The sequence below is a fragment of the Alosa alosa genome, chromosome 13 (assembly GCF_017589495.1).
Source record: "Alosa alosa isolate M-15738 ecotype Scorff River chromosome 13, AALO_Geno_1.1, whole genome shotgun sequence".
Classification (NCBI taxonomy): Eukaryota; Metazoa; Chordata; class Actinopteri; order Clupeiformes; family Clupeidae; genus Alosa; species Alosa alosa.
This window is the reverse complement of record NC_063201.1, coordinates 14227519-14241801: the sequence shown is the minus strand read 5'-3', so window position 1 is coordinate 14241801 and position 14283 is coordinate 14227519. Positions and strand designations below refer to the sequence as shown.

General features: G+C 47.3%; 1 protein-coding gene across 2 annotated transcripts in view; it reads left to right on the top strand.

Annotated features, from left to right (window-relative positions):
• emc2 (ER membrane protein complex subunit 2) overlaps positions 1-8113 on the top strand; it is a 32962-nt gene extending 24849 nt beyond the window's left edge. For both annotated transcript variants that reach the window (XM_048260021.1, XM_048260022.1), the window contains exons 9-11: positions 284-394; positions 2788-2892; positions 7528-8113. In XM_048260021.1, coding sequence (XP_048115978.1) covers positions 284-394; positions 2788-2892; positions 7528-7614 — 303 coding nt within the window. In that variant the 3' untranslated portion in view covers positions 7615-8113. The remainder of the gene's footprint in view (positions 1-283; positions 395-2787; positions 2893-7527) is intronic.
• Positions 8114-14283: the final 6170 nt, after the last annotated feature.

Sequence of the window (14283 nt, the reverse complement as noted above, 5' to 3'; positions counted from 1 at the left end):
CGACTTTGCCAAATTGAATTTACAGAACCTCAAGGGAGCCATTTTCTTTCTCGGGCCTAAATGACCGTTCCCACAGTGTTTGCAGTAAAACCAAACTTGTAAAACAAATTCGGGGGACTTGTGAATGAATTCATTGGCACACTTGTCCTGTATGCAATGTCGTGTCTTGTATTTGTCTTACAGAAAACCTTGTAGTTATTGCACATTGTTCCAGTTTGACCCAAAGTTAATCAGCGTCCCTTCCCCCCCCCTTCTCCCTCTCTGCCACGGTGTGACCTTGTAGGTGAAGTACACCCAGGGGGGCATGGACAACCTGGAGCTGGCCCGAAAGTATTTTGCCCAGGCACTGAAGCTGAACAACAGAAACATGCGGGCCTTGTTCGGCCTCTACATGGTGAGTCGGGCCTCACTCAGTGCAGGCCCGGGGTCGGGGATGGGAAAACAAACAGCCAACCTGTGTGTTTGTGCGCCCTACACATGTTTTCCTGAGGTGGATAAAGTGAACATTGTGATTTTTAAAAAAAAAAAAAATTTTATGTTTCTGAGAAGGATGGGTAGTCTCCACTAGACTGACGTCTAACATGCGCACAAACTCATGCACATACACACACCGACCTTCACACACTCCCCTGCTCACTCTCTCCACGTCCCAGGAAACATTGGTATTTTCTCTGTAACCTAAACCCCAAACGCCCTTCTCTTTTTTTTTTTTTTAATTTCTCCCCTGCTACATTCTCGACTGTGTTTACGGTCCAGGTAAAATAAACCAGGAGCTGTTAAAGCAGCCGAGAGCAGTTGTTGGCCACTGCAACTGAGGCCCTGTCCAGTACTGGGGTGGCTTTCCACCATTTCCATGGTTCCCCAGGCTGCACCTCCGCTGAACACTCCTTTCATCTTGGTATTTATTTCAACAGGAAGTTGTCTATTAACGGCAATGCATCATTTGTAAGTGAGGCCTGACATGTGAACACAAACGGCCCAGTTGCCGGCGAGAGCACGGCAGCACACAGGCTCCATCAGTGTGTGAGACACACGCGTGCGCAGTATACCACCCCTACACACACACACACACACACACACCACACACACACACCTATCTGTACAGCCAGTACTGTGATTAGTTAGTGACTCCCATAGTGGACCTTTGATCCAGAGGGCCGTCAGTGTTTTGATCTTCTGAGTTTGGCATGATTTGATCTCCTGAGTTTGCCATGGCATTGATGCCACAACCAAGGGAAAAGTGGTGGTTATCCTCCAAGACCCTCCTTCAAGCCTTGTAAGTATTCCCCACTGGGAGCAGCAGCTGGCCCAAAGGGCATCTCTGTTATTTGCACACAGACACCCCCTCGCTGGGGACCTTCCTGCACCAGCTGTTGAACCTCCACTGCAGTAAGAGGCAGTTAAAGGCGGCGCTGCCAGTCTCCCATTAAAGGAGTGGGTCCAGAGGGATAGGGGGGAGAACCCAAACCGTATGCCATGAAATCCACATACTGAAACATACTCTTCTCCCTCTTTCTCTCTCTCTCTCACACTCTTTCCCCTTTTTCTCTGCCTTTCTCTCCAACTTTGGAGTTTAAGAAGAGGTCCCTTCTGTTGGCTCTGACTTCAGGTTTCAGCATGCCGTCCATCCATCTGTCGGTGGTGGTAGGGGGTTGGGGTGGAGGTAGGGGCTGGGGGGGGGGCTTAAGGCTTTCATGTGCTGCCCACTTGCTTGGCCTCCTCCTGGGCGAACGCCTGGTAAAGCTGAGCCTGGACCAGAATGTGTAGCAGGGTAACACTACACATCACATATACACACAGAAACACACACACACATGCGCACACACATGCACGCCACACACACACACACAGAAATACACTTAGACATATAAGTATGTGCGCACACACACATAAACACAAGCAAGCAAGCACACACCGCATACATACACACACACACACACACACACACACACACACACACACACACACAAACACAAACTTACACAAGCGCAGACACACACTTAGACACATAAACACACACACTGCATCAAGTACGAGGGGATTTGCGGTTGGCAGAGCCGTGGGGAGGAGGAGGCGGTGAGCAGGCGGGCGGGCGCGCTGCGAGGCGGGCGTGCGGGTAGGCGGGCGGTTAGGGGAGCCGCCGGGCGGAGAGCATGATTCACATGGCCGCGGCACGCCGCTCCCCAGACACACTCCAGGCCTGTCATCACCGGCTATCTCTGGTGTTACACCAATTTGGGAGCATTAAGAGATGCTGGCTTTGCAAGAGTGAGAGAGAGGGAGAGGGAGAGGGAGAGGGGAAAGGAAAGAGGGATGGGAGGGAGTTGAAGAGGCAGAGAGAGAGAGAAAGTGAAGAGGAAGGGTTTTTGCGTTCCGCCGGCGAGTGCGCTCAGATTTTCCCTCCCCGTTAAACCTTTTTTCCTCGTGCCGCAGCTGCGTGGACTGGTGTTGGGCAAGTGTGGACGTGGTGTGGTGTGGTGAGGGAGGGGTGTTTTGGGTAGGGGGACGATCTTTTTGCCATGCCGTTTCTGCCATGACGACCACACCGATGCGGTTTCGTGTTTGTCTCGATGACACTTTTATTGCTGGTTTACCGCATATTCTTAACTTTTTTTTTTTTTTTTTCATGTGCGAAACTCTGTTTTCCTCTGGGTCGCTCGCTGTAGTTCTCTTTCTTCTGTTTCCTCCCTCTCTCTCTCCTCTCTCTCTTTTCTTTCATCCTATCATATGTACACTCTTCCTCATGCTTTTTTGTTCTCTCTCTCTCGTGTTTTTCTCTGGGTCTAGTCTGCCAGTCATATTGCAGCCAGCCCGAAAGTCAGCGCCAAGGTCAAGAAGGACAATGTGAAATACGCCGCCTGGGCCGCCAGTCAAATCAACAAAGCCTATCAGGTGAGTCCCCCAGTGCCCGTCATACCCCTGCCCGCCCCCTCCCAGTCACAGGGAACCTCTTTGAAGGTTTGGTGTGTTTGGCTGTGTGCATGTGTGGTGAGTGGTGTGTGTGTGTGCTTGTTTATGAGTATGAGGATGCATAAAGATGTTTGTGTCTGTACGCGTGCGTGTGTGTATGTGTGTGTGTGTGTTTGTGTGTTCATTCCGCGCTGCTGGCTGTGTTTGGGCCGCGCTTGGGTACATTTTCAGCTAATGTGTTGACTTTAGCCCACAGGGCCAGGCCTTGTGTTTCACAGCTGTTTTCTATGTTTGCATGTAAAAGTAGAGCTATCGATTCCGCCCGCATGAATCACCACCTTGTGCGTTGGTGTAAGTATATACATAGATATATATAGATATATATATATATATATATATATATGTGTGTGTGTGTGTGTGTGTGTGTGTTTTCGAGGCGTCGGGACGAGATGGTGAGAGGAAAGTATGCGGTGGCTCCTACACCGCTGATGGCTGGAGAGGTAGGAAGAGGCCAGGAGTGAGGGAGAGGGATGAGGGTGGTGGAGACAGACTGTTAGTGGAGAGGAGGGAGGGGAAAAACTGAGGTGCTGGTCAGATGGTATCGCGGAGAGAAAACACGGTTTACGGCGTTGCCATGACACACGGGCGCATAAATGCACGTTTAACAGAAATCCTAACTGCCATTAAACGATAGACGCTGCTTATTTAAGCATTGACAGTTAAACACATAATAAGAGGGTCCTTAGTCAGCAGATGAATTGCATCAAAAAATCCCCCTGCTCTCCACCTCCTCCATCAAGCACACACTCATCTGCTCTGGTGCACTCACACAGACGCACACACACAAACATACATACAGCAGTCCTACAGCGCATGGTGGGAACAGATTTCAGCCTCCTTCCCTCCTCTGTCTCTCCTTCTGTCTCTCTGTTTCTCTCATCCTCTTTCTCTCTCTCCTGAGTGCTTGGCCCACTCTGTCAGTGCAATCTCTCCAAGCATTTAGGGCAGTCTCACTACACGCACCCAACTCTCTCTCTCTAGCACTGTTTTTGCTCTCTGTCCTTTCCCAGTCCTTGTTGTGGGTGATCTCACCGGGCTAGCCATTAGACTGATGGTGGAGTTGCAGCAGGTCCTCTATCTTGTCTCTCCAGGCTCGTAATCCTTCACAAAGCCACACAGCCACAATTATGTCCTGCATCAAGACAACCTTAGAACTTGTTGACTATAAATCCGACCCCCTGCGCTTTTTTTTGTAGGGTCCTCCTACTTATCCATTAGTGTGGATATATGAGACAAGACTTTGATGGACAGGACACACAAACACAATTTGGGGGGAAGGAGACACTCCTGCCTGTATTGGACTCTGCTGCTTGTGCACAATATCCTTGTCTATGAGTGATGCAATAGAACACTGAATGTTTTTGTGGAACAACAGCGATCACTTGCTTTTCCGTAAGTACCCGCTTGATGGAACAGTCAGGGAGTGACAGCACTATCAGTTCCCGCATCAACTCAGTTAAAGCATCCCACAAAAAGGACACGTAAGGATGCATTCATACATTTAGCCTCTTGCTATGACCAAGTAGACTGCTGTCTGTCTGCTCTAAGTCATTATTTACTTGATCAGAAATGGCTGATTCTGTGATCGAGACGTGCAGTGTGTAGACGGCCATCCCCAGCCCAGAGGGTGTCTGATTTAACAGGTCGGCATGCAGCACCTCAGCACTGCAGAGGCCCAGAAGTTGCAGAAACTTGTCAAGCGCCTTGAGAAATGACCCCTCGCTGCTCTTTGAGAAGGTGAAGGGCCTGTCACTCCAGAGTGGGTGCTGGCTGATTGATGGCGACTTTAAAGGCTTTGCGGCGGTGTCGGCGGTGAACACTCGGCGTACCTGGTGCTTATCATACCTTCACTTAACGCACAGGCAGGCAGGTGGTCGAGGCCCGGCAGCAATGACTGGTCATCTGGAGGTCACGGCTGCGAGGTGCGTGGCAAGGAACTTTAAAAACCCCACTCGCTCCTCATCGCACGCATTCGTCTGATCGCTTATCTCCGCCTCCTCACTCCCCTTCATTTGGAAAAAAGTACACAAGCATAGTTTATTGGGTCATTTCTGTCGACGTATGATTGAGATAGGAGTTTGTATGTTGAAGCTGTGAGTATGAAGACAAATCATTGATGTGCAGTGACGCATCGTCTTGTACGCCTCACCCTGGATGTGCCAAGAGCAAAGGATTGTTGCACACAACAGAGCACTCTTCAACAACAAAAAAGGGGGGGAAAAAAAAAAGAAATACTTTTTTTTTTCCATCCCTTTTTCTTTTTTTTTCTTCCTGAATGCTCTCTGCACCGTGACACTATTACTGTCTGTATTACAAGGTTGCCTGGAAAATGTGGTGTCTTGTGTAGCACCGCAGGCTGGGCCCAGTTAGACCTGGAGCCTCCCCACTGCTCTGCTGGGCTCATCAGATAACCCCTCAGGCCTATGGAAGCTCAATGGAGTGTGAAGCAGAGCTGGAACTGGAGCCCAGCAGTAAGAGCAGGCTCGTGGAGCAGGCAGCAGAGGAACAGAAGCTCTTTGGACTTGGTGATGGTGTAGTGGTTAGGAAACTAAACTTCCAAGCAGAAGGCAGAAAGTCATGGGTTCGATTCCCAGCTTCCACCACGATCATTGGGTCCCTGAGCATATAACCCCCTACCATCCCTGTAATTGGTCTCTGTAAGTCGCTCTGGATAAGCATGTCATCCAAATACGTAACAGTAATACTGGGAGTAAGAGGCTTGTGTAGCAGGCAGTGGAAGAGAGGCCCTCTGAAAAACCTGCACAGTGAGAGCAGGCCAGACAGTGGAGAAGAATGCTGTGGTGTTGGTGGTTCTTGAAGACTCTGACTTCTTTGGGTTTTAGTTAATGTTGGTGTTACTGGCAAGTGGTTAAAATGTATTTAACTAGCAGTTGTGGTAGTAGGGCATCATGTTGAATTACATGGCCCAGGCTTTTGTCACGGTCCTGGGAGGAAAATTGTTTATTTCCGGATGTTTCTCTTGACCCTGCTCTTGTGTGTTCCCTAATCTGTCTGCCACCTCTGGTTATGGGTGACTCACACCGCAATTACCCAGTCGACCGCTGACCAGCTCACATACAAACAAACACACACATCCATAGCAACAGTGTAAGACACACACACACACACGCACACAATGTGTATGTGTGATTGTGTTTGGCCTGCCTGAACTGACCCATAACAGGAGAGGTGATTGTGTGTGTGTGGGGGTCTGCGCACGCTTTTAAATGATGGGCTACTGCACTTTCATACACTCATAGTGGAATGGAAGATGAATGACTCCCTAAAGCCAACAAACCAGGGGACCAGGGGGCATAAGGCCAGAACAGGAGCGTTAAGAACAGGACTCGTGGTTGGTTACTTCGGTGGATGGAATGAGGTGGCTTTTGGGGGTTTGGGTGTCTCCAATGAGGCTCACCCCCTGCCTGGGAAGTAGCACTCTGTGCACTCTCTCTGCTGCTGTTTCACTGTCTTAGGCTGATGACTCAGTGGAATATGGCTCGCTCTGGGGCTGCTGTGCTCCTCTTACCCGCTTCCAACCTTTCTCTCTCTATTTTTCTCTTTTTCTTACTTTCTCCTATCCTGTCTTCCCTATTCTTCTCTTCCCTGGACATCAGACAGCTAAATGGTTTAGACCATGAAGTTTTTTTTTTTTTTTTTTTTTAAGGAGATCGGCGAAAAATAAAATGTATAGAAGATTAAGATTTTCTGTTTTGGAGATATAGGAGTGTGTGCGTGTGTGTGTGTGTGTTCCGTGGCTACAATGATTGCCTTTTATTGGCCTGGCGGGGCTATCCTGTTTTAATTGAGGAGATGGATGCTGAGGGGCAGTGGAGATGAGTCACACCAGATGGGGCGTCCTGCCCCAGGAGAGAGAAGAATGAGTGGGGGAAAGGAGAGCACTGGATGAGAAGTTGCTGGAGTTTCAGGGGCCGAGAGGGAGTGACTCATTAGGGACATTTTCCTCCCTCTTTAAAAACAACGCCTACTCGCGCAAGCCAATCAAGCGAAAAAAACTACCTGATGACTCCTATGCTCTGATTAGGTCAATTAAGCCGTTGGTTCGGACGTCCTCAGCTGCCTTAGTCATGGGCGAGTAATAAGCCAGGAAGGGGAAGCTGTCATGTTTTTAAGCACTGGGTTTTTTTCATAACCAGAAAGAATTTTGGTGTCCTTTTTTTTTCTTTTCTTTTTTTTTTTCTTTCTTTTTGGTGTGTTACAAAATGTGATAATTGTCGTAAAGGAATTCAGTTGTGAGTTTGGAAAGTCCAACATGCATTTTTGTCATGTCTGTGGGTAGCCAATCAAAAATAAAACAGGTTTGTTTAGTACCCTCATATGGTACAGACTTCTCATCTGGTTCATGGACTATAACTGTTCATCTACAAAAGAAGGCCTTTGGTATTTGGTTTTAGTAGGTGTGTGTGCTTTCTTCCCTTATGCATGCTGCCTCTCCAGAGTTCAGTTTTAAATTTGACCCCTGAGTAAGCCATTTTTGGCACCTGGACATGGCACTTTTTTCACCCCTTTACCTGGTTTTCTCTTTGTGCTCTTTAGCTGGCCGGCCGTGGGACCAAGGAGAACAAGTGCTCCATGAAGGCTGTGGAGGAGATGCTGGAGTCCATGCAGATCACCATGTCCTGAGCCTGGAGTCCATACAGCCTCTCTCTCTCTCTCTCTCTCTCTCTCTCTCTCTCTCTCTCTCTCTCTCTCTCTCTCTCTCTCTCTCTCTCTCTCTCTCTCTCTCCGTCAACTACACCCATCACTACATGGCAGCTCCTACTGTATAGCTCCACCCTGCCACCGCCACGGTGATCAGGATATAGGGCTCCCCCATTCCAGCCCCCCAACCCACCCTCACCCTCTTTGATATCCATCATGGGTCGTTTAGGTTTTGTTTGTCAGGCCTTCTGCAGCAGAAGCCAGTAGAGTACTCCCTACAGTGCAAAATCAGGGACTAGAATGTTAATAGAGGACTTTAAGTTATTTAAAACGAAGAGGCTGCGAGTGTGTGACCTGTTTGACCTCGTGTCTGAATGATGTAACCTTTTTATCGTGGTCGACCCCTCTGGGTCAACCAACTGCCTGTCTCAATAAAGAGTTGTTATAATAGAAAATAATAAATAAGGATAACAAAATCAAATGTGTCTTGCCCAAGTGTTTTCCCATCTCTCATCAAAGGGGATTTATGGACCTCCCCTCCTGTTCTTTCTTTCTTTCTGTTATCCTCTGCTTTTTATCTGGGTGTTTGGCAGAGCCGACCCAATTGACGTGCCCGCCCAGGGCGACCGTCAGCTGAGACACGGCAATCAGGCTCGGTGCAGAGTGGCGGTCAGGCAGCTGGATGAAGTTCTTACACTTCCAAAAGGGAACCACGCTATCAGACCACCTAGCCAGCGCTGCAAGTACTTATCGTAATGATAAAGATGATAATGAAGTCCGCCTACGCCGTCAATGCTTCCATAGAATGCCTTCTCAGCAGACTGTCTGTTTGAGTGTGAGTGTGTGTGTGGGTGGGTGGGTGGGTTTGCGGGTTGAGTGTGAACTGGCATAGCCCCCATTTCCATTTCGCCCCAAAGGCAGTGCAGGGATCTGCTGAAACACTTTAGGGTGGCCGAGAAGGAAAGGCTCATTAGGGAAAAAAGAAAAAAAAGGGGGCTGCATGTAAGAGCCCAGCTTCTCGCTTCTCAGTCAGATCCAGCTGGGGCTTGGAGAAACACCATCCAAATCAGAGCATCACCGCAATTACAACAAGGCAATTCCCCTCATGTACCTGGGACCGTTTAGAGGATGGGCACTAGAGAAACTATGACAAAAGAGAATGAAGATGTGCAGTCCATGGAAATGATGGAGAGGGAGAGAAGAGCTGTAGAACACATGGTCAGTGCAGTTTAGGGTGAAAATAAATGGAGAGAAACGAGATGTAGAGAAAAGTGATGAAATGGGGGCTAGATGGAGAATGATGACAGGAATGAATGAATGAAAAAGCGAGAGAGCGAGCATGAGGTGCATGTGGCGTGTAAAAGGACGTCTGGTTTCCTACTGCCCTGGCGTGTAATTGTTGAATGGTGTTGGGCTAAATGAATGTCTTGCCTCTCGCTCACCCGGACTGGGTCAGCTGTTACTTCCATCTTCTTTTGTTTATTAAGTCGCGGCAATTGTCTCATAATTTCACATATAGACCGGTGGAAAAGTTGAGCGCTGACTTTACAGCTCTTTCTAGTGGTGTACACCCAGTTGCTGTAAAAAAAAAAAAATGTGTGTGTGTGGGTCGTAGAGGGTCGAGAGTTCAAAGCAGAGGCAGAGAAACCCATTTGCTCGTCAGTTTTAATGCCTCGGTCCTTGGATGTGTCTGCATTTGATTTTGTACTCCAAACTAGCGTAACCAATGAAAGCCAAGAGACATTTGAAGGGAAGCTGACAGAGTGGTTATTTTTACAGGAACCACTGAGCTGAAGTGAAGCTTTTTCAGGAGCCATCAAGGATGTTTGATTCGAGGAAGGGTATCGTTTACTTGTGGATGACTGTCTCCCAGACAACCGGCGGAATGAACCCAAAGAAGGGCCTCACTTGTAAAGGTCATTAAATGCTTGTAAATGGTCTGTAAAAGAATATGTCAATCACTTTGATGTGTGAATGATAAATCCAAGACTCCCCCAACACAACGCAGCACAACTTAATGCAACACTGCCATCTGTAGTCTGGAGGTAAAACTTCATGGTTGTAACCACAGTCATCAAACATGTTTTAAAGTTATGACAATCTTAATCCTTATCATGAGGAAACTTTTTAAGAGCTTGGTTGCAGACATGAAAGACACAAAAATAACATTGTTTACGACTTTGCAAAGAAAAATGAAAAGTCTTGTAAGAAAACAAACTTCTGCCACTTGATCCCTGCAGAAATTATGCCCTCATCCTGTAAGCCACAAGAATTTTTTTTCACCAAAGATCTCACATGGGAGATCCAGCTATCATTCTCCGATGATGGTTTTAGAGAGCTGTTTAGAGAGGGCTGACTTCAGCATAGTCATGTTGGCTGCAGGTGGGGGTGGGGGGTTGACCTAGCTATATGAGTTCATTGGCCCATCTGTCCTTCACAGCTATGACAGCTGTAACCCTGTTTCCCAGGCGGACATATAAATCTTGATAGTGGAGCCGAGAAATACAAAGTACTATTGTTTATCAGATTATGAGGTGTTTTACAAATGGCAGAGAAATAAAAGCCACAAAGAGTTTCCTACTGATGAAACTTAAGAGAGATCTAAACATCACTTGAGAATAAAACAACTTTGATTTCATTCATTATCCCTAGTCTTGACCATGAGTCGCCCTACTTCTCTGTGTCTAAGTTCATTTGTCTTCATCAGGTGAGTGTGAATTAATCAAAGGAATTGGCCGGCTCACCTGGCCCAAGTCAAACAGCTTCTCACAAGAAACTGGCTCACTGTCATCAGGTGGACTCCACCTTTTAGACATAGGGATTGAGAGTGCTCTAATGGGATGTAAAGAGCTCTCCAGTGTGCTGCGGATTAGCCCTTAACGTTGCTCTAATCCTTGATTCCCAAGGAGATTATCCAACACCGGTAGGACCTTTTGCCTTCCACTGGCTTTTACCTCGGCCCTAACAGACAGCAGAGAAGCTTCTCGACTTAAGGGGGAGTAAGCTTGTCCAAAGAAGTGAGAGAGCCCCCAAATGGGATGTCTCAATCCTAGAACTGCCTCACCTCAACCTTTGTGCTCCCCTCCCCACCCCTTCACCCCTTGGCACCCTACCGCCTCGGCAGCCATCCATGCCAGCGGAGTGCCCTAAATCATTCAGCAGCCTTCGAGAGCCTCTCTCAGCCTTCCCAGAAGTGCTGTGTGAAATTTCCCCTCCATACATCTCCGTCCGTCACGAGGGAAAATGTGAGCTGTCAGGCGAGCACTCTGAGGCTCATGGGTCACGGAGTAACGGGTCTGCCTGCCTGCCCGCCGCAGGCAGTGGTGGCGACGGCAGCGTTACACTCTACGCAGCTCCCGTGCTGCTGCGAGCTATTTCCCACGAGGCTCAGGGATGGCCCCCGGCACCATTTATATATCATCAGTAATCCATATGGCAATCACGGCGTCTGCCAGCACCACTGAAAGGGCATGAAGGAAAAGTCCCGTCATGCATTGGGGGTGTCTCCCAAAAACAAAGACGACTCAGCGTCTGAGCTGTTTCTCATTTTGGAGGGTAAGAGGCAGTGGAGGGAAAAAATAGCTATGTGGGGTTTCTTTTTCTGAAATGGGTGAAGACAACCAAACGCCACACCAAGGATGGATGGCAGAGAATTACCCAAGGTGATGGTGAGTGTGAGCTGGCAGTGTTGTGGAGGAGGTGAGCAAGTGGCCGAGTCCTCTGGGTCCATCCATCTCTGTCTGCTTTGGGGAAAGATGCTGAACGGTGGGAAGCGGTGGTATGGATAGAATTATGGATGAGATGTTAGGTGGTAAATCTATCCTGCCCAGTCACAGATTGCTGCCTTCTGAAGTAAAAGATCTTTTGATTCGAGAAGCAAGGCGCCTGGGCCCAATCCCCAATTCTGGGAATTGAATCAAAGTTAGGAGCACAAATTTCGGGAATTGCAATGACCAACCATCATAGAGTTTGAACCATCTCAGGCAATGTTGCCTCCTGGTCTGTTTGCATAAGAGGTCTTAATTTGCCTTTAGACAATATTACTTGATTTTTAAGATGTTTGTGGTTAAGACTTCACCTCTAAATCTGGAGCATGTTTCATCAAAGCTATTTACGAGAATCAAGACTGATTGCTGCATCAACCACTAGAAACATTCTTCATAAAAACCATCCTATTTTTTCTTTCACAACAACCTTTCTAAAAAATACTGTTATTTTTTCATTATCCTGCAGATAAGCTTGAGTATGAGAATTGCCAGACTTGTAATATCTGTTCCAGTGGCTTTGCAAAGTTTTAGCGCAGTTAGGGAGGGGTTCCATTTTCCACGTTGTCCTGTCTGCCTCTACACTAGTCAGGAGAAGAAAAGTAGGCTTAGCATTAGCAATTATAGAAAGTTCCCTGAATCCACCCCCCACCCTCAAAACACACAGAGTCACTCATAGACAAACCTAAGCTGAACTCTCCGAACAATAATTCAGTGTCTTTAAGTTGCTTTTGTTATTAAAAAAGTGAAATGCATCATTTCCTGGAACAATCTGTTTTCATAAGAAATGATCCTCCAAGAAGAGCACATGCCATGAAAAACACACAACGTGTTTGTTGAAACAGAGGCATGCCTTGTGATTCTTTACTCCTCATTTACCTAGCTGTCCAAGCATTTCGTGTAATACCACAGAATATTGACTACTTGAGAACACAGTGATTTCCTGACTGTAATTGATTTAAAACAGCCATGGCTGGAGTTTTCGTTTTGGAAAAGAGCATGGGGAAATGTATCACTCTTAAAATGCCAATACAGTTCGAAAGAAAACTTCAACTTGCAAAATCCTGAATGCCATAACCTTATTGAAGAACCCACACAATATGGTCTTTTTAGTAAAAAAAAAAATCTTATGGCTGATGTTCCTTTAGGTTGTGGTGGGCCAATGGTAACAGTCTGTAAAAAATGTTCAAATTCTGCTCAGTGGTGGTTTGCAAAAATAAAATGTAGTTCACCCAAAATGAACTGGTCATCATTAAGCTGTGAACTGTGAATCATATTCTAGGCCAGTTATTTCAAATGCCCAAGCAATTGTGCCAACCCTTCCAAACATGATTATGAAAGTGATCTATGTTCTTATCGTGGTTTATGCAAAAGTTCTCTTGGCTTGACTGCTTACCTACTTGAACAGGAACAGGTACTGTCATGGAGAGGAATATCTGATAAAGTCAAATGAATAAATGTATTCTCTCTCTCTCTCTCTCTCTCTGGGTGGTGCATTTGTGGTCTACCGGAGATCATTCCAGGTGAAAGTGAGTTTTGCTTGATCCCTTCGGTGGGCTGGCCTACCATCCACCCTTGTGAGCTACATCCTGTCTGTGTGCTCCATCAGAGTGCATGGCGTATGTCCAATTATAGGAGGGGGACGAGCTAGGCACGCTCCAGGCCAGCCCGAGTAGACAGTGGTTCTTTTCAGTCTCTTTCCCCCTGAGACCACAAATCCCTCTTGCAGATTGTTTTCTCGGCCAGAACGCCAAGCGGGTTACCCCACACAAGGCCCAGATTACGCAAGGTTGAAAGGAGGTGGGGTAGATTTAGATTGGCTGCTGGTTGAGCCGGTGAGCGTTGTGTCGAAGACCACACAGTTATTTTAAAAACCTCAAATTGCTTAGAAGACAAAGAGGGAGGAAAGACGATTTTTTTTGAGGACGAAGGAAATGTGGTGTTACAATGGTACAAGTCTCCAGCACCAGTTTTATGAATGCTGCTCAGGTTACAGCATTTCCCCCTCTCCCCCTCCGGCCCTCCCACTCCCTGAGGTGGCTTATGTTTCTGGCTTCAGGTGTGAGGCTTGTGTTCATCGTGACTGCACACAACATCTCTGACTCTTCCGAACAATGCTTTCATTTAGCTCATGAACAAAAGAGATCTCAGATTAGAATCAAGGGCAGCGTGTTATGGCCATGGAGATGACAGGAACGCTTTTGTGTCCCCCCTCCCCCGGCCACCCTTTGATATTGACACTTCCTGCTATTGGAGGTCATCTGGAAGCATACAGAACAGCATAGGCCTCTCATGACTCGACACAACAAAGAGAAAGATAGCACAGCATTTTATCATTCTAATTGAGAGAGAGAGAGCGCCTCCAGTCATTCATCATTTCTCATTTTATCTGGATTTTGTTAATCATGTGTCTAATTGACGGTGTTGAGATGATAGCAGTTGGTTGCACTCATTTTGCAAAGTTCAGATCGTTACCCCCTCCAACCCCAACCCCTAGGCTCTTAAACCAGGGGCTGATGTATTTATGACAACCACATGTGTTCAGGAGATCCGTGGCCACGCACGGCTTGCTTTGCCAGTAAGCTGTTTAGTTCTTCCCATTAAGGAGGTTCAGCTATGCACCAGATTGCCACTGTTAATTAGAAGGACCATAAATGCAGACACAAAGAAGGAAGGTTAGCAAAAGTCCACCGATATGATCTAAACAGCCCTGGACTGTGATTTCAGCGCTGTTCCGAAAGGCTTAGAGGCAGATTCTTCCTCACATCTGTGAGACACACACAGCACCATGCAAGAGTTGAGGGTGACAGTACGGTCACGTTGGCCGCCATAACTGGGTGCCATGCCAGTGCTGTCAGACAGTCATCATTATCTGGGTTCAGACGGG